Consider the following 21,012-nt stretch of genomic DNA (forward strand, 5'->3'; position numbering starts at 1 on the left):
GGAAGTGCTCTTGGTACATTGTATCATGAAGTGGAAAGCATAATTTGTGTTTGCTAAATGCTTCCAGCTTAATGGGGCTGCTAAGGGCATGGTGACCCACAATGAAACAAGACCAAAAGGCACATGCTAATTTAAAGTGCATCAAGTATAAGTGGTGAAATGCCCAGGTTCCTCAAAGCTTTGCCAGTTAGAATGTTGGGCAGTGTGGTCAGTTGAGGCATAAGGCGAATCCAGCAGACAGGTGCAAAGCAATATGTGAGTCAAGGCAGAGTCATTGTTTGTATGTACTGTATATGTTTGCAATATGATGATGTACACCGAGTGGATTATTATGTTTATTTTGAAGCCTAACTTTTCCTTAAGCATTTTGGCACCGGAGCGTTGATGTGTTACAGCTGAAGAAGGGCCTCAGCTGATGTGAGTGGGATTTGATGTCTCCAGTGCTGCCTGAAGACATTAGGAGAGCAGTCAGCAGGGCCTGATAATCTACAGTGTACACTGCAAAGATTTCTCAGTAGATTCAAGCTTCACAATTTAAACTTTTATCACTTATGATACCTTTTGACAATTTGTGGTGGTAAGAGGACAAAACAAAAGGCATTCATTACCAAGTTATTTTATTTATTTATTTTTTTTCAACAAAAGATGAATCCCATGTCAAGCATTTGTAGCGTGGCCAGGATCCTGGAGAGTTTTTTTTTTTTCCTTCAGTGGTGGACACAGCGTTTCACCAATCATGTGGGGGGGTGGTGTCTTAGACAAACCTGCCAAACTTGTTCAACAATCTTGGCAAGAAAGAGCTGGAAGCCCCCCAAGAGTGTAAACAGCACAGTGCATCAGGGGAGTGCTATGGTGATATGTTCATGCTGAGTCACTGTAACCCTTTGTATCTCAAATGTAAAGGTTTTTGGACGCCAAGTAGCTTGTCTTCTTTACTGGAGGGTGAGCAGCACATAACACGTGGAAACAACAGCCGCGGAGTAAATCCAAAGGTTTAGTCGGGTTCTGTGCAGACATTCTCAACACTTTTATTAACACTTTCAAAAAGCAGACAGATTTGGGAGGAAATTGAGTAACGATGAATGATTATTGATCACTTTACAAGACTTCAGAGGCGTTGGGTTTTTTATTGCAATCACTTTATTATGACTTAGTGTACAGTTGTAGATTTATATTGCACTTTCTACTGTTTGCATCGTGTTTGTGTAACTTCTGTTTTCACATCGAGTTTGCAGCTGTTAACGTACACATTTTATTAAACAACATTTAACACACTTTCTTATTGATATCTCTTCCATTTATTTATAGTTTGTTTTTGTTGCTATTAGGAGCTGTGTATTCTGTGCCCATTGCTGTTTTTTGAAAAAAAGTAAACTCTGCATCAGGGTGACAGGCAGGCCCATCCACACAGAGCTACTCAAAGTAGGTCACAAATCATGTCAACTGCGTTGTCCTTGGTTTCAACCTGTAAGAACACTGAGAGAGAACATGTAAGTGCCACCCAAAAAAGGGAAAGGGTACCATAGGTGTGACGTGCCTCTGTATTTTAAAAGAACCTAAGCACAGGCTGTTCATCTCTAAATTTAGACGTACTCACCCACTGCTCTGTAACAGTCCCATACACATCTGCTCTTTTTCAAAAACCTTTTTTTTTGTTTTTTAGAAAACATATGCTAATGGTACAGAAATAATAGCACGATTGATTTGGAAAGGGGTTCACAGTAATGGCAGGAGTAATCCTGAGATTCATGTGAGCTGTTCCACACTCATCTTTGACGAGCTCAAGTTGCATCTGCATTTCTGCCTGTGACCCTGGCATAGGACTACTCAAGGGTACATCCTGTCTCAACTTTTAACGCAATGGCAATAACAGCAGGGTGCAGGCAAGCTTTGGAGAGTATCCAGGTTGGGAATCGAGGATGGCATCGCTGCCGTGTCCAAATGAATTCCTTCTGTGGCGCACATCTAACCCTCATGTCTAACAAACATTCAAAATCACTTTGACGGGGTCACGACAGAACTGACACCTACACATCTGGAGTTGTTGTTTCTCCCGTTTGGTCAGTGCACATAATGTGATGGAACAGCTTCCTAAAGAGGAGGCGTTAAAGCACCTAAGGGACCACGAGGGCAGACGATAACACGAGACTGACCACTGGATCGTTGCAGAAGCAGCTGTACATATAGAGCGAGGCTCTCGATTTCCTCATCAGCCACCTTTACATGCGCTCACAATTTATCCAATGGCTGGCATGGCAGCGCTTGAGAATCCAAGCAGCACAAGTTTGGTCTGCCATGCTCATTTTGTTACAACAATGGCTGTCACCAGGACAGGAAGACGCCCTGTAACCACTGGCCACACGGGTCTTAATGCCGTTTATGCATAGTTAACAATCTTTTCTGAGAGGACAGTTGGCTTTATTTTGCATAGTTGGGTTTCTTTGTTGTTTCTTCTCTGCTGCTCCACTGATTTGACTGCGTATTTCACTTGGCTTTTTCCCACTGCTTCATATCACCAACTTTGACTTTCTCATGAAGATCTTTAACACGACTTACATCTCCCAAGATCAATCGATTCATCTGTCCATTGATTCAGTTCAGGGTCACAGGGGGCCACAGCCAGTTCTGAACTTGTTGAGTGTAAGCTGTGAACACACCCTGGCCAGGACAGACACCACTTCCCTGTAAGGCCCTCTCATTCACAGTCAGAGTGGGTGGGTAAGTTTTCACTTGTTCATCATTTGGGGCAGGGAACACAGGCAGTTCCTGGATTTGAACCCTCAAGTGTGAGGTGGCAGTCCTAATCACTGCACCGCCATGTAAGATGCCCAGTGGAGATGAACACTGGCCGGCCTAATTCCTTCTGAAGGTCTTATCACCATGTAACAGTGATGGAGTCTTAGCGCTAAAGTTTTTTTTTTTTGTATGACATGTTATCAGCCTCCTCCCTACTCCACCACACTCGGTCAGCAATGGACTCCCTCTGCTCTCAGGTGCTTTTGTGAAAACTAGCCGGATCCAGCTTTGTCCAAACGCATTTTAGTGCAATGCCCTTGTTTAGCTTAATCATTACTGATAAGGCTCTATTTTTAGATGTACCAGTTCCTTGTGCAAGCTTTTTTTGAAATTTCTGGTCAATAGGAATTAAATTCCTGTTAGAAGAGAGTGAAAAAGGAGAACAAAGATCTGTCATTTAACACTGGTACCCCTCACCCCTCTGAACTCTTCTTGATGTTCTCCAGCAGTGTTGCATAGTAGCGGCCCACTCAGCAAATATTCAGAAACCACAGTACACGCCAGTGAATGAGGGAAGCTGCTGCTGCTGCAGAACGCAGACATTTGTGATTCCTGAAGAATGAGGGGACATGACGTACAATTTCTGACTTGTACTATAACCTTCAGTCTTTCAGAAACCGTATAAACGTAGCAGTGACGGGGACACTGTGCTGTACAAATGATGCCGTCCTTCGGATGAGATGCAAAACTGAGGTCTTGACTCGCTCTGGAGATCCTTCATAAAAAGTAGAGTGTATCCTGATGTCCCGGCTAAACTGCCCACCATGGCTTAGTCCCTCTGGCCCCCTCATCACCTCCTGTCTCTAATTGTCTCTCTCATCACTTCACTACCTAACAGCTCACGTGTGGTGAGTGTACTGACACAAAAATGGCTGCCGTCACATCATGCAGGTGGGTGCTACACATTAGTGGTGGCTCCACTCTCACTGAAGCGCTTTGAGTAGTGAGGGAAGCACTATATAGATGTAAAAAGAATTATTATAATTATTATAATAGTATCTCTCCATAGGCCTCATAATAGCCATCAAGATAAACTATTCTCATTTTTGACAATGCACCCTATGATCATGTCAGTTAACAATCACTAGACTTTATCTGAGGGGGGAAAAAAAAGTGGCGTTCATTTTGCATAGTTGGTTGTGCTGTTGACCAGGGTGTGCTCCTGTCACCCTGCAGCTATCCTCGAAGAGGAGCCGCTCATAAACAGGGTTGAGCTGGGCTTGCAGCCCCTCCTAGCAGCAGTGCTTTGTAATGCAAACTACTCAAGTGGCATCCTGTTTATACTTGTAGGCCATGCCACCTGCCCTGCCACATTCCTCAATTCATTCTGGAGCAAAGTGATCTTGATCTGGTTGGGGGAGGAAAGACAAAAGTGATATCGGACATCAGTGTGTAGGGACCTCTACCTCGAGTGGCTTTCATTTAACACATTCTGAAGTTTAGTTAGTCAGTGTGTGTTGCTCTACCTGTGCAGTGTTCACTTGCGTTCACTGCTGTGCCGTACCGCCGAGGCCGCTGCTTCAATCGCCAGAGTAACCACATGGAGACGGGCTCTCTGTCTGAAAAGAAATACGATTAGAACAAAAGAGCAGGGAGTGTTTTCTGTGTCTATTAGCGGATCAGAGTCCAAGAAGATATGTATATATGCATGTGCATGGCTGACAGAACCAAAGCATACCAGTGCAACGGTGCGAGCAACAAAATCGTACCACACACACACACACACCACCACCACCATCGCCACACCTCAACAGTGCCTCCTCCAAGAATGAAAAGTGACGCTGAAGGGTGGGTGTGTTTGTCATTACAATCTTCTCATGAGAGGATCAAAAGACTTGTTCATCACAAGAAGTGAAAAGTTCAGAAAACTTGAAAATCCTCTCTGAGGTGTAAAGGTAACAGAAAAAGAAGAACATTGAGCTTTGTTACATTTCAGCAGGACGGCAAGCAAAAACGTAATCCAGGAGGAGACAGAAAAATGTCCTCTCTTTGATAGGATTGTCAATAGTTATGTTAAATGAGTATAATTACTCCAATTAGTTTTTTTATAGATTAAAATCACATTCTTTAAACATGCACTGCTTGACCTGCAGGGGAATTCTGTCAATGCACAAACAGCATCTTGCTTTTCTATCATCACATCACACATTTGCATGGTGAGGTCTTCTGATTTCTGGATCTCTGACCCAGTACAGTTGGATTTTAAAATACTTGACATGTTCTCGATTCACATAAACAGCCCCATGTGCGTCTGTCAATATGGCTGCGTGTCTCTGGCGCTGCAGCATTTCCAGCTGTGGTTCCCAACCTTTTCTATGCCCTGCTTCCCTCCAAAAGTAAGACTACAATTTAAGGTGAACAAGTCATTTTCTAATTTTTTAACCACATACAGTACTGGGGGTGAACAAATTGAAGTTAAGCTTTTAACTCCGTGCATACAATTTCAATATAAATTGGGGAATTTACCTTTATATTACCAGTGGCGCAGTGGCAGTAAGAAGGCCTGGGTTCACTTCCCGGGTCCTCCCTGCGTGGAGTTTGCATGTTCTCCCCGTGTCTGCGTGGGTTTCCTCCCACAGTCCAAAGACATGCAGGTTAGGTGCACTGGTGATCCTAAATTGTGTGTGTGTGTGTGTCCTGCGGTGGGCTGGCGCCCTGCCTGGGGTTTATTCCTGCCTTGAGCCCTGTGTTGGCTGGGATTGGCTCCAGCGGACCCCCGTGACCCTGTGTTAGGATATAGCGGATTGGATAATGACTGACTGACTAACCTTTATATTAAATCTCAATGAACTTGTAAATGTATCCCCTGTGAAGGTTAGACACTCGACTGATGATCCAGGGTTGGGGTATCCCATGAAGTTTCAAGTGCAGCAAGGAAAGGACACACAACAATCAAGGTGTTTGCTTCTTGAGGGTCTCCAACTCCCCCAATGTGTGCCAGCATGCTGGTAAGTAAAGAAACACATGCAACAAGCTTTGTCCCCGGAGTTCAAAAACAGATGTGCCACACAGCTCAGATTGCTGCGCTACTGCCAGGACCCCCAGCAGGAGAGACGGGCCGAGTGGAAGTAGCAGGTGTTGCATCCAATTCAGTCCCCCTTGTCCCCCCAACCCTTCTGATCAGTTAAGCTTTACAATCAGGACTTGCACAGAAATCAATACCAGACCTCGGCTTTCTCGATGGATCATTACAAAGTCCAAATTCAATTCTTAAAAAAAAAAACCACACAAAAATGTTACTCGCCTTCATGAATGTGTCGCCCGCAGCAAAGGGCCTACAAGAAGGGACATTTCTGCAGCTCAATCACATGCAGGGCTCGATTCTTTTCATGTCACAGAACAGAAGCACTGACTACTAAACGACCTACAAATGACAGCACACGGCAAGGCACCGAGTACACCACGAGGACAACACACCACACTCAGCTCTGGCGAACTCAGGCTGGGAGCCCCTTCTCTGAAGGCAGGTGCAACACAAGTCCAACACACACACACACACACACACAGTCCTCCTGACAGCACACTTTTGGACAATGGATAGAACCCAAGGTATAGAGGGAGTGAAAGGGAACCTGTGGAAACCAAAGACCACCCACAAGGTCCTCAGAGCCACAAACTGTGGAACCTGTTGGCATCCTCCCTACCACCACAGCAGAACTTGTACCTGTCACAGATGGTGGGCCTGCCCCTTCATGAATGGCCGGAGTTTGGGTGAATGCAGACATTATACACAGTGCCTTCAAACTGAAAGATACCCTGAACGCCTTCTGGGAATTCCCTGTTGCGTAGGCTCAGCTAGAGGCCCAGGAACAGCCTTTCGTAACACTCTGTACTTTACGGACCACTTCCTGGCACCCGCACACACTTGAGGCCACTCAGGAAGTGTGTGGCCTCATGTGCTCAGTGAAAGACACTCTTTAGCTTGCCATAAGCAACCTTGGGGTCAGAAAGGGAGAATGCTGACCTTGGATTGTTGCAGGCTTGGACATCATCTGCTCAGAGACCACGCCGTCTTAGAATGGCTGGAGGAGGAGGACATAGAAAAGGTCAGAGTCGCCTCTCCCTGAGGTACCAGTGAAGCCTCGGCCACCTGCCCTCGTTTTATTGGATGGATGTATATATTACACGTGACTGGACGATGCTTGGTGTCACATTACGTACCGTTCACTGTGATGTCGTACACATGGTTCAAGTCTAATGTGCACATTATACAAATGTAGAAATGAAGTGTCGCGCACAGTGGGGCCATATGCACCAGGCCATCAATATGTGACCAAAAAGTTGTGCCACACAACATACGTCAAGTTCAAAAACGATTCTTAAAAACAGAAGGTTAAAAAAAAGAAAACACCCACACACCCTTCTTACAATTTGTTACGTGTATGAAGTCTGAGTGACGCTGCCTACGTTCATCAACTATGGAGATTTTCAGATGCCCCATCTCTCCACACAGTTGTGCTCACGTCCAGTCAGCATGTTGAGAGAAATGGGAGGTTGCTGTTGATTTCTATTAGTGAATGAAGTGAAGGGTCAGGGTGCATCACAAGTTGTATAATGCGGGTAGCTTTGTGCTGCGCAGAGGTCCCATTTCGAGGGGCAGCCGTGTGAAGTTTGTCACCGTAAAACTTGTCCTGAAGATCTGTCCCACAGCACAAGGATACGGCTTGAAATACGGAGTGTGCATTTTGAAGACGTCATTACCTTGTTCTTGTTTACCATCACTGTTACTTCATTCAAGTTAAGATGAATGATCTCGGACAAGGCATTTCATTTTTTAAAACCTCCATGGAAAGAGCAACCTGAAGGTCACCATAAGAAAGTGTGAGCTCTGGAAGGGCAGCAAGACTCTGCCGTGCAGGACGTCCATTTACACTGCAAGCTGAGGCCACTCAGATTCTCCGTGTGTGCTGACTGACTGCAGTTAAAGAGAAACTGACACACTCACACACACGCACACACACACACACTCACACTCACGCACACACACTCACACTCACTCGGGCTCCTCTGATCTGCGTTTTGGTCTCTTTAATGACAGTAACTGTAAATCAGCTCTGCTCTAGCAGAGTCCCGCCGTACGATTTCAGTTCACTGAGTCTGATAAAGTCTCTTCTGCCAAGTACAGTGCAACAGGCAACAATAAGCTTTCAAAAATGTTTTGGAAGGATGACAGAAAATCACAGGCAGGGAGATGAGAATGCAGAAATGTTAAATGGCATTATAAAGGAGTGGAAGGCTGACATTTGCATTTTGTCTCGTAGTTGGTACTGTTGTGTTGTATTCCTGAGGTGGCCATTCTTGCTCTGTGAAGACGATTACTCGTGCTTGTTGTGTGTTTGGTATTTACCCCATTTTATGACACCCAACTGGCTGCCCACCCTACCCAGAAGGGGGTCTCACTTCAAATTGCCTTTCACAAGATTTCCTCCATTTTTTGTTTCCCCTACAAGGTTTTTTTGGGGAGTTTGTTTCTTGTCTTCCTGTTAAATTGTATGATTTTGAGCTATACAAGAAAAATATAAATTATGGTTGTTACATCAAAAGTTTAAATGGCATTATTAAAAAGTGGAAGGCTTATAGCACATAAATGAGGTGGCCGACTCCGTCAGCACTGATCAGAGAGCCCACCAAGAATCCACTGGCGGCTTTGAATGGCCAATGCCAACAACCCCCCTGCACTCAATGTGGATCTGCCAAAGAACAAAATGAATCATTTGAAAAATACTCTTAAATGGCCGAAGTAAAACAGTGTGCCACATAACAAAATGAAGGGTCGTTCCAACAGGCAAATCGCAGCCCTGGCCCACCCAAACTGGAAGACAATAACTGAGGAGCGCAGCGCAGCCTCCTGTCCATCTCCTGGTCCTTTTGTTTTTACTTCTAATTGATTTACTGAAAATGACCACCAGAACAGTTTAGCTGACAATGGGTCATTCAGCATAACAATCCTGTCGAACTTCTCCTAAAAGACCTCGAGTCGAGTGTGGAGTCCCTGCTGTCTACCTGACTAACTGCTAACTTACTGCAAGTGAAGAAGACATTTTTAATGTTTGTGTGAAATTCACTGTTAGGTTTCTGTCTGTGTCCAAGTGATCAGGGCTTTGGGGGGGCTTATCACTGTCAGACAAACTCTTGTTATAGTCAGCAGGAATGGGAAAGAACATTTATTATAATCAAAAGGAGGACAGCCTAACAGCAACGTTTGGTGGAAACAGAAAGAGAAAACCAACTGTGGATTAGAATTCTACACGAAAACGTTCAGTCAGTCTGTGTGTGTGTGCAGAGAGCCCACTGAAACTTAACCCTATGTGCTTTGGCATCTCCACTTCCAGAAAGACAGCAAGAGTAGCAGACCACCCTGCCAATTTTCTCGCTGTCATCCCCCCAACTCTTTGTAATGAGTGGATTGTATGTGCTGCTCCAGAGCCTCCAGTTCAATGACCACCTAGCTTTGCTCAACTGATGGAGAACATGGGCTTCCATGGACTAAGATCGAACAGCGAGGCTCAATGTCTCACCCAGACTGGCCCTGAAATCTGAAAGTCTGTGCAGACACCGGGGATGGGAGAGACGCAGCACAGTGTGAAATTTGTCAAGACGTCAGCGTTTTGGGATCCCAGAAACTTATGGTTGGATCTTCACTGAGCACTAAGTGGCTTTGTTGGCATCTCCAGACGTCCTGCAGGGACTGTGAATGTGTGCCCAGCGTCTCGTTCGGTCAGCACCACGCGTCCAGCTCGGCTGACCACCTAATAATCGTCGCTTTGGAGGCTGAGATAAAAGCAGGGGCAAAATGTATTTCTGGACCCTTATAGAGAATCTGCCAAAAAAGCAGAGGCGAGATGAGCTCTGATGAGCAAGCAATGAAGTCCACGCTCAGTTATTTTTTATTTATTACTGAATGGAGCCATCTACTTTATGTGAAATGTACCGTAATGATGGTAATCTGTAAATGTTACATGAATTGTGTTTTCAAAATGAATTCTGATTTCTTTTGACATATGGCAATAATTTTATAACGACACTTACGTAAGCAGTAAATGGGAAGTAAGTGGAGGTCAACTTTTAAAATAAGCAGCAACTCTGGCCTGGTCACTTTTCAGGACGTCACCAAGCCTCAAGTAGGGTGTCAGCTGACAAAGTTTACAGCAAACTTACAAGTATCCAGATATCCACATACTCTTGGTGTCAAATTGGCAATCACACGCCCGACTACACCCGAGGCTGCAAGACGCTCAGACTCCATGCTTGTTGTCACGTCTCCATACACTCTCTGTGATTAGGACGTCTGCTTTATAATGGTAGAATGTTAGTTGAGACACGGGTTAACCTCAGCCGTTACTTTTCAGAGCCTCAGAAATGTTTCCATAACTTTGTGAGTGTTTGATTCAAATTATGTCATTAATATCAGCAAACACTCAGGGTCGCCTTCCATGAGCTTCTCGCCATATGCGGCAGGACTGTTTGACCGAACGGTTGTATGTCCGTTGAGGTTGTATTTTCAGTTCCATCCATTATCCAACCCGCTACATCCTAACTGCAGGGACACAGGGGTCTGCTGGAGCCAATCCCAGCCAACGCAGGGCGCAAGGCAGGAAATAAACCCCAGGCAGGGCGCCAGCCCACCGCAGGGCACACACACACACACACACACTAGGGACAATTTAGGATCACCAATCCACCTAACCAGCATGTCTTGACTGTGGGAGGAAAACGGAGCACCCGGTGGAAACCCACGCAGACACGAGGAGAACATGCAGACTCCACGCAGGGAGGACCCGGGAAGTGAACCCAGGTCTCCTAACTGCGAGGCAGCAGCGTTACCCACTGCGCCGCCCACTTTTTCAGTTCAGCCTACAAATTTTTTCTTTTCCACCCAAGGGGTTCAGGTCAGGGCTTTGTGATGGCCACTCCAATACTTTAAGCTGTTGTGCTACCACTTTAAACGTACGCTTAGCTTTGCTGTCCTGCTGGAAGACAAATTCGTGACCAAGTCTTGCTTCAGAATTTCTAAGTAATTCTTCTTCCTCCTGATGCCATTTATTTTGTATTGTGCTCCCCACAATATGATGTTGCTACCTCCACTCCTTCTTCCATACGCAGCGTGATGGTTATGTCCAGACAGTTTAGGTTTGTCTAATCTGATCACCGAACACCCCTCTAAGAGGTCACATCATTGTCCTGTTTATCACCAGCAACCTTCAGTCTGGTGGGGTTTTTTTTATATAAGTAGGGGCTTCTTCCTAGCGAGAAAGCCATTCAGGCCACTGTGGTGAAGGACTGTCTTAATGGTGGGTATCGGATGCTTCCGTCTCCTTCACCAGTTCCTTTGTTGTTGTCCTGGGGTTCAGCTGAACCTTTTGCAACAAAGTTTGTTCATCCCTGGGAGTTCATCGGAGTCTCCGTCCTGAGCGATGCTGTGTCTGTGTGCTCCCTTCATATTTGTATTTGCGTTTGTGGTGCCTTCCATTGTTTACAAATCGCTCCCAAGAAGGAGCCAGACTTGCCGGAGGTCCACAATTGCCTTTTCCTGTAGGCTTGGCTGAATTTGCATGGATTTTCCCAAAGCCAACGAGGCACTGGCCGAAAGGTAGGCCCGTAAATGCAGCCACAGGCACACTCTCAGCAACTGGCCAATCAGAGCCTTCTAAAAGCGGTCACCTCAATTTCTGGCCTCTGTTCACACAGACGTCCATTTTGGTGTATGTACAGTTGTCTGACCCACTGAACATATGACCTAGTAAATAAAGGCTCAAACAAATCTGCGCCCATCTGTTTTGACATTAGCTTTTTGGAAATACAGTCAACAAATGATTTGACACAACACAAGGAACGTGAGGTGACGTGACGGCACTTATGGAGTTGTGAAACATGGGGCTTGAAAGTCTTTAGTCAAGGTGGATGGAAACTTCAAACAAGCAGATGGTGATTTGTCATGAGGGGTCAACAGTTAAAGTTCTTAAATCACAGACCCGGTGACAGAGCTGTTACCAGTGTCAAAGTGTCGTACAGTTTAGAAAAAGAAAGAATTAAATTACCAAGAGTGTGTGGGGGTGTTCACAGCAGAATGGACCGGCGTCCACTGTGAGGTAAAACACACAAATGGCCTTGTGACAAGTCTGGATGAGTGGACACTTCTAAGAGTCCGCTATCTTGTCAAAGTGAAAAATGGCCCAAGTAATAAACTGAACAGACGAAGTGTGTAAAAGCAGCAATAAACAAGCACAGAATCAGTTACCGATTATGAGAAATTGTATATTTCACTTCATCAAAGACATATAAAACAGTGACAAGCTCTCCTGACACTCCTCTCTAGTGCCACATCAGTTGACATGACGTGTGCGTTTAAGGAATTAAGTTAATCCTTCACTTTTAAACATGTCAGTGACTTTGTTTCAGTTAAACGTAACTTACGGTAAAGTGCAAAGAAACAGAATTACCAACACAGCCAGCCACGTCTCCATAGCCAGTCCCATATAATCCGCTTTAATTTGGACAAATTCCCAGTGCCAAGTGGGTGACAATGTCCCGACACAAGCACAAATCTGGAAAGTTCCATCCTGAAGACCACATTCCCCTTCAGCTACCTGCCTGTGTGCCCGAGATGAAGGCGATGCCCCATTCTGTTAGACCCAGGGTTCCCAGCCCTGCCAGACGCGTCCGAGGAGATTGGGGTCGGTGGCTTGATCGATGAGACACTCCACCTGCGTCTCCACAGAGAGGCCATGCGCTGCTTCCCGCGCTCTGATGTTGAACTCCTGGGCTCCTTGAGTGACAGCTAGAATACTCTGGAAGGCCGGGTTCTTCTCAAATCCCAGCTTCAGTTCGTCACTGCAATGGAAGCACAAACACGCTGAATGACAAACAGGTCAAAAGCACAGAAATGGAGCTGCCTCCTCAGAACATCTGACAAGGACGGAGCTCACTAATCCTGTCCACCTCAATTATCCAAAATAACCTCAAGCTAACTTCTGCATGTCCCTAAGGTGCCACCACACTACGTGGCAATTGATTCTCTAGGTCTGTGGTTGAGCCTAACGTTTGTGTGAAATGGTCCAGCTGTGTCCCCGTGTTCCTGTCCTTCTCGCATTAAAGTAAAAGCCTTGATCCACTGTACTAATTCCTGTCATAACTTTTAACGTCTTTAATATTTTATTGTGTTAAAATACATGAATCTTACATATGATTTGGTGTTTATTTTCTTGTGAAGATAACAATAGCTTTATTAACTGAGCGAAAAGAGATCTTCAGTATTTGTTAAGACACCTTCACTTGAAATGATTGGCTCGCTCTACCGCATGAAGTCTAACTAAGCCGACTGTTCAGGGGGCACGACTGTGAACCACGCCGGTCCAGTGTGCCACTCGTATAACACACAAGGAGCCCTCATCGTGCACGTCAGGCCTCTGTCAAATCAGAAAGTCGGGTCTCGGTTTCTTTGCCATGGACTTGCTAGGATTCTTACAGCCTCTGCAGTGCCCTTAGCCTTCATCATCAAGTTCTTCCATGAGGACTGATTGAGGTCACTGATGTTAGGTAGAACGCCTAGAGGGGCTGGGTGGTCTCGTGGCTTCAGAACCCCTGCAGATTTGATTTTTTTTCTCCAGCCATCTGGAGTTTTTTGTTTTGTTTTTTCTGTCCTTCCTGGCCATCGGACCTTACTTTTATTCTTTGTTAGTTAGTGTTCTCTTATTTTAATTTTGTCTTTTTTCTCTTTCTTCATCATGTAGAGCACTTTGAGTGACATCATTTGTATGAAAATGTGCTACAGAAATAAGTGTTGTTGTTGTAGCCTCACCTAAACCTGACCTGACGTGACTTGAGTAGAGACACCATAGTGAAAGTGCTGTGCCACGGCTGTGGGGAGGTAAAAATAAATGTAGAAAATAAATAAATGAAAATATAAATAAATAAATAGAGTTATAAAAAAAAAACAAAAACAGAGCTGTGTTTCTCAAGCACTGGGTCATGGGCCGCCATCGGTGGGTTGCGAGTTGCTATCATTTGTAATGGAAGTGTGCCACTGCAGTTCACCACTCTGAGCATCACACTTGAACCAATGCCCGATTCACCAAGGGGGTTAAATGCCCTTCTAACTGCACTCGACGTCACTTCCATGGCAAGAATTGAGTCACAACACCAGGAAGGCCGCTGAGTGCGTTTACATGTACAAACCTAATGAGGTCAGGGTGAATAACTCGGTTAAGGCCGAGGCCTGGACTCTTAACAATCCGCGTTTACACGCACAAGTAATCATCTGAAGTTGTGCTTTGTCAAAATGCTCTGACATCATTAAACTGTGCAATAAAAAGAGTTTCATCAACAACTGCCATAAATTTGAAAATAAGCTTGACACCGGTGACCATTTTCTTGTCTTATATATAAATGTCTGATCATGGAAGTGTGTGTCTGTCTGTCCAGCCCAGAAGTGTGACGCCACAGCGTGAAACTCAAAGAGCCGGCAAGGCAGCCCCAAGTTAACAATTTCGAAAGAAGAACGAGGCTACTGTATGAAGCTGAAAGAAAGAGAGTGTCGCCAAAGTGAAACCGCTAAGGAAAGACAAACTTAGCCGCTAATACATAAGTGAGGCAACCACATCAGCAACACGAAACCTCTGAAGAGAGAGAAACTCACTTAGGCAATGATAGACAAGGGGGGTGAGCACATCCACAAAACGACACCGCCAACTCTACATTTCAATTGCTTTTCTGACGATTTCAATAGTTTCTAGGAGCTCAGGCTTACACAGCTAGTCTTTTATAAATATGTTTAGTCGAACTGACATTTCCATCGATGGGTTTCAGTTACCGGATCACATGCAGATGACTCTTTTCTGCTTGGTTGTGTGACCGAGTCCTGCACAGGACCGACGTACTATTACTTCTTGCCTCACACGCATTGTGTGAAATAACGACGACGTCGCAGGTATGTTTATTTCAATAAGATTAGTAGCGTGCCAGGTTGCTTGTTACGTTACAAACTAATCAGGCCACGTAGCGCATGTTAACCTGAATGTGTTACACTACAGCTATGGAGATTGTCTTGCTGAGTTTAGCGTTGTATGTTCTGCTCATCAACACAAACTTAGCAGTTTCAGAGATTCTTTCAGATAAGGTGATCCTCGCCTGAACATTTGCCTCTGCCGATGTATTTTGTGGCTGCTGACAGTAAGAACACGCGCAGACTACAGAGTCCTCCTCGGTAACCCGCTTACAGGTTATTCACACAGAACTCCACTTCTGCTAATCAGGCCTCTCAGAGGCCGAGCCATCAACGCCACATAGCGTACATTATATATATTTAGATTACTGAAGCCCCCGTAAATGCACTGAGTGACGCAGAGTGACCAGCAGGTGGGTCGAGTACACGGGGCAGGGTGTGTCGGTTACTGTACTCCACCAGTATGCCACTTCCCAGTGGTGGCATCAGATGCCTAAATGCTCAACAACAACTGGCAGCACCTGAGCCTCCTTACGTGTGCCGTAGCAGATTTTCTCTTTAAAAGGCATCTCTACAACTGCGTCGCCAGGGGACACAAATACAACGAAGGACAGCAGGTGACATCACAATAAGATGGAACTGCAGTCTCTTATAAAGTGAAACACCAAAAACGGAGCTCAAGTGACTGTTAACATCATGTGTGCTGCGACTGCGGCAAGTCCTCTAAGGCAGGGGTCCCCAACCCCCGGTCCGTGGCTCACTACCGGTCCACAGCCGTCTGACAGCCGGGCCGCGAGAGAACTGCCGGCAACGGAGACTCACTCAGACTTTTCAGAACGCTTGGCGGGCGGGGCTTTGCAGCGGCGCAGAGAGAGGAGAGAGACCGAGTGAGAGAGTATTACTGTACAACAAAGTATTTTTATGGTTCCAACAGTTTCCCCATATGACACGAGTCTATAGAAATCACGTTACTACGAAGTACATTCAACAGATGCTTTCATTACAACGAAGTGACCTTGAAATGCTTGAACGAATCATCCACAGAGCAATTAGATCTGTAGTCGCAGCTCAGTTGTGCACGTTTGCACAACGATCCCCAAACAGAAACATTGTAAAAAAAATCTCTTTCTTCGAACTTTCCTCGTACTGTTTTTTTTTTTTTTAAGCTGTTTTTGTTGTCTGTGGTTTTCATTGATTCCTTTTGCTTATTGCTTGTCAACATTTGAAAAACATCCATTGGAATTTAACTCATTGTCACCCTCCTATAGAAACGGCAGACACGAAAAAAAGATTGCAGTGTTAATGTTTGTGATGTGCAATCTGTTGGATTGGCAAATGCAAAGCATATGTCTTTGTTATATGCAAAAAAAGAAGAAAAATCTCAGATTGCAAACGTATGCGAACTGCTTAATAACTTAATAATAATAGAAATGTTCTGCGGTGGGTTGGCACCCTGCCCAGGATTGGTTCCCTGCCTTGTGCCCTGTGTTGGCTGGGATTGGCTCCAGCAGACCCCCGTGACCCTGTGTTCGGATTCAGCGGGTTGGAAAATGGATGGATGGATAGATAGAAATGTTATGTAAATTGTGTATAAAATTGCCCCCCCCCACACCCCCCGACCGGTCCGTGGAAAAATTAGCATCTAAAAAAGTGGTCCTTGCTGTCAAAAAGGTTGGGGACCAATGCTCTAAATGACCCGCGGGACGGACGGACGGTTGGGTCAGGCCAGGCTGCTCTGAGGTGCCCTGCTGCTCCTCCATGTTTGCTTTGTCTTCCTTCTGACCCGTTTCTTACCCAAAAGCTACGTGGCACTGGGCAATGATACACGAGCTGGCAGTGAAGTCAGGGCTTTGGCACAAAGTGGGCAATTAGCAGGTTATCAGTACAAATGTCCTGATTATTTATACATATTTAAAAAAAAAAAAAGGCTGCAAAGGTCACAGTTGGACTCTGATGCCTCAGCTACCTTTGTACACATTTACTGCGGCCTGACTGCGCCATGCGGAGATAGCGGCTGTGACTCAGGATCATTAAACACCGAGATAGGGAAGGTTTAAAAAAAAAAAAAAAAAGGCCTTTAAGCCGACTTCTTCTCGTAAAGTTGCAGGTCTGACGTGGTCCTTCCTGCATGTCCAGGAGAACCGGCATTTCAACACTCAAGAGTCAGCAAGACTACGCGCACTTGAGTGGCAACAACTACGGCGACTCGGCAAGTGTATCACTTCTAAGGTTTGGATGGCTATCTTCAGATAATAAATTGTCCAAGCTGTTATTTTATCAGCAAAAAAAAGATCACATTTTTTAATCAACAGGAAACACAAGGCAGCTCTCTCCTCTGTCGAGTGCAGATGGTCACGTTGAAGCACAAAGAGGGACAGCACTTGGCTTTATTTTCACAGTGGCACTGTTTTTAAGGGAGGCGAGGTGGCACAGTGGTTAGCGCTTGTTTTATCTGCCTGTGTTAAGTTTGGCCTGCTAGGAGTGTGTCAACTCCTCATAATGAGGCCCTGCCTGGCACCCAGACTATCAGGACAGGCTTTAGTGCACTGTGCCCCCCCCCCCCCCCCCCCCCACACACCCTTTTTGATTTAGTGTCCTGTGAGCTCACAAATGGCTGGCACTCTTGAGCGTACTTTTCAGCTCAGCCTGACTCATCAGTTCCGACTCCACTCTGCTGTTCTCAGTGTTTGAAGAGGTAACTTGTAACACAGGTGGGAATTTATGCCAACTTGAGTCAAACCATGCCAGTGTCCTTCTGAAGAACAGATGTGTAAAGCGGCAGCTCCATACCTTCGCTTGCTGTGCCACTTCTTCATCTGTCTTTGCACCATCACAGCTTTTCTGGACCTTCACCTTGGTGGCGTATGGGGAGTGACCACTAAGTCCAGAATGAAGCACAAACAAGTACTTGCCAGCTCCAGAGCCACCAATGGTTATTAAACGTAACGTTATTATCTTGAGGGAGCGGGAGGATCAGAGTAACATGAACAAAGACACAGAATGGCGCTGCTGGTGTTCCTCACTGCCCGTCCATTAACACACCCGCTCTGGACTGCTGCCGCTGGTCTTAGTTTTATCGTTGCTTCCATTGAGTTACTTGTGACGCACTTCTAACCTAAGCTTTGTAACGCCAAGTACTTTGTAATCTCGTAGATGTCTCGATCATTTGTTAATTAGGGAGTATTGTCCAGAACCCTTCATAACTACAGTAATGTTTAATCTACTTTGTAAATTAATAAGTGAACTGACCCCTTAGTCTGTTTTAACATCGTTCTTTCTTTGGACTTTTGCCTGCGATTCTGTAAGCGGGCATCATAAGTGGGTCACACTGGCATTTTTACTTGACAACACAACACCACCACCAATAATAATAATAATAATAACATTAATAGCAGGTCGTTAGTGCAGTGTAAATAATAAAATTATAGTGTACGCTATGTGGCGTTAACAGCTCGAGACCATTTGAGTAGATAATAAATCAGGGGTGTCCAACTCCGATCCTGGAGGGCCGCCCTGGCTGCAGCTTGTCCATCCTGCCACGTCCTAATCAGTGTCACGCTCTGCTGTTGATCGACTTTTTTGCCTTCATATTAAGACTCAAACCCCATAATTGTTTCTTTTTTCCATAATTGCCAGTCAAATAATAATAGGATACAAATCGAGGACCGGAGTTGGAGACCCCTGTAATAAGATAACTAATCAAAGTCGCTATGTGATCGGTCACATCCTTCACAGTCAGAAGGGGACTCGCCCCTTAGTGCCAGTAACAGCAACGGCTGCTGTCCACAGAATTGTGCAACTCAACCGGAGACGCCATTTGGGATCGTGCTGTCACACGTTTCAATACTCTTTCGAGGGGGGGAAGTGACCCCCTGGGCCCTTCTTAGCAATCGACAACTAATAGAGAAATAAATACAAGCAGGCCGGGGTGGGGATAATAAGCCATCTTGGTCTGGCGCAGGACGACTTGGAAAGAGGAACACTGCGGTATTGGCCCTCAGCCCCACTGTGCAACTTGGGACACTCTGCGTGTAAACGCCACCGGTGGGCTCCTGCAGACCATCTGTGGTGCTCATGGCCTCAGCAAGGCTGCCATGTTGAAATCTGTGCAGGCAGAGAGCAGATGACGATTGTGCCAAGGACACAACAAACCCGGAGGCTGTGGGTTGAAATCCTTCTACTGACCCTAAGCAGGTCACTTCACCCGCCTGCACTCCAACTGGAAAAACAAAAGAGATGTAAGCCACTGGATCTCAAATGTTGTAAGACGACAAAGACAAAGACGTAAATCACAACTAAACTACGGTGCTGAAGGCTGCACGACATTGAACCGCCACAGCCTCTTCAACGCCAACGACAAGGGGTCCTCAGCACTAAACGTCCAACACTGTGGCCGTGGCCTGCCAGCATCATGGTGCTTACACCCATTTGCTGGTGGTTGGTTACTGGGAGAGCGCTGAGGAGAGCTACAATGGCACACATCAGAGCACACACACTCCTACGGGCGCGCTCTCGAAACGAGGAAGACATCTCAAGCCTTGCATTACAGCGCTTCCTGATGTGTTGCCAAGTCCTCTGTAAGTTTTAACTCTTCTTTTGTGAAGCGTTGCTTTTTGGTTTTGCTCACCATTTTTCTTTTTTGCAAAGAAGCCACATGACGTTTTGATCCATTTATAGATTATCAACTAAAAGGTTAAAGTAGCTTTACGCATTAGTCAAAATGTAAAATTACTTTGTGTATTTTATTAGATTTTTTAACTTGCATTTTCTTGTTTTTTTTTTTCTTCTTCTTTTGTCTGGTGTGACCATGTGCTGTATATGTGACAAATGAAATATGTGGGATTGACGTTCCTGTTATTGGCAGTCTGCTTTTCTGAGGTGGACGCTGGAGAGGAGAAATACTTTAAAGTCAATCGTTAAATGTCAGACACTTCACTCACACAGCCCACTGGACCCATCAAAACGCACCCCTGCTCTCCAGCTTTTAGCGTCAAGCCAACCACATTGTCAAACATCAGTACAACATCTGCTAACTTCTTGTTTTTAGGCTTATCCCCAATTTACAGCGATGCTTTGTGGAGCTCAGGATGAATGGCGGTTCTTCCAATATCCTCCAAATCCCTTCGGGCAGCCTGACGTGTTACAGATCTCCTTGTAGGCGTATCAGCGCTCAACAGAAGTGAGACCAACACGAGAAACTGCAGCACTCAGAGTCGCACTCTGCCACCCTCAGCGGGCCAAGTGACTGTCAATATTTGATAAATTCAATGAGTATGTATGCAAGAAGTACAAAGTGTGAGACAAGTAAATGCACGGTAAATACGGGGTTGAACACCCCCGCGAGACCACAAAAAAAACACCAGTCAACCTCCTTGGCGTTTCTCTACCTCCGAGTGCTTGCCTAGGCCATAAGTCGACATCATGTCAATTCCCACATGATGGCAGGAAAAAGAAACAAGGAGTGTGTTGTGTGAACGATACTGAAATATTTGTCATTGCCTATTCATTCATTCAGTCTTCTTGTCTTCCACTTCCTGATCTTTTTCTCTTCTTCCCAAGACAGGTTGATGGCTTTGAGCTTTTCGTTTAGACTCCCATCTCCAGGTCTACTTTGGGCTCCCCCATTTTTGGTTTTCCTTGCGGGTTCCAGCCAATAGACTGTGACGTGACATTGGACGCCTCTTTCCACAGTGGTGTGTCCAAACCATCTCCATCTTCTTCTCCTGATCTGGATTTGCCCTTGTCCGCAGGTCAGTGTTTTGCACTCTTATCGTACCACTGATTGAGGAGACTCTGTCAGAGGCATTTGTTGATAAAGGACTGGATCTGTTTAGAACTCTCCATGTTTCTGAGCCATACATGAGAACAGAGTTCACATCTGAGCTGAAAACTCGGAGCTTAGTCCTGGTAGAGATGGCGGTGGATTTTCATATTGGGCAGAGGGTAGCAAAGGCTTGTTGAGCTTTCTTAACCCAAGCCTTGATGTCCTCGCCTGTCCCTCCGGACTGGCAGGTAGGTGAACTCATTTACATTCTCTACCGCCTTCTCCCCGATCACAGTCAGCGTGTCCTGTCTGTTGTTAATCCACAGTACTTTGGTTTTCTCTTGACTCATCTCCAAGCAGACTTGTTGTGTGGTCTTCTACCAGGGAGTCTATTTCTCCTTGAATATCTAGCAGGCAGTGTTGACAGTGAGGCAAGGTCGTCTGCAAACTCTAGATCTCCTAGCTTCCTAGTCAGCATCCACTGGATGCCTTTTCCCAAATTGGCATAAGC

At 45.5% G+C, this 21,012-nt stretch overlaps 1 protein-coding gene across 1 annotated transcript in view; it reads right to left on the reverse strand.

Moving 5' to 3' along the window:
* Positions 1-12,030: 12,030 nt before the first annotated feature.
* prkdc (protein kinase, DNA-activated, catalytic subunit) overlaps positions 12,031-21,012 on the reverse strand; it is a 280,348-nt gene continuing 271,366 nt past the window's right edge. The window contains exon 86 of the mRNA XM_051928733.1: positions 12,031-12,627. Within this exon, the coding sequence (XP_051784693.1) occupies positions 12,423-12,627 (205 nt within the window). The 3' untranslated portion in view covers positions 12,031-12,422. The remainder of the gene's footprint in view (positions 12,628-21,012) is intronic.

This window comes from Erpetoichthys calabaricus, chromosome 6, assembly GCF_900747795.2.
Source record: "Erpetoichthys calabaricus chromosome 6, fErpCal1.3, whole genome shotgun sequence".
In the NCBI taxonomy this organism is placed as follows: Eukaryota; Metazoa; Chordata; class Cladistia; order Polypteriformes; family Polypteridae; genus Erpetoichthys; species Erpetoichthys calabaricus.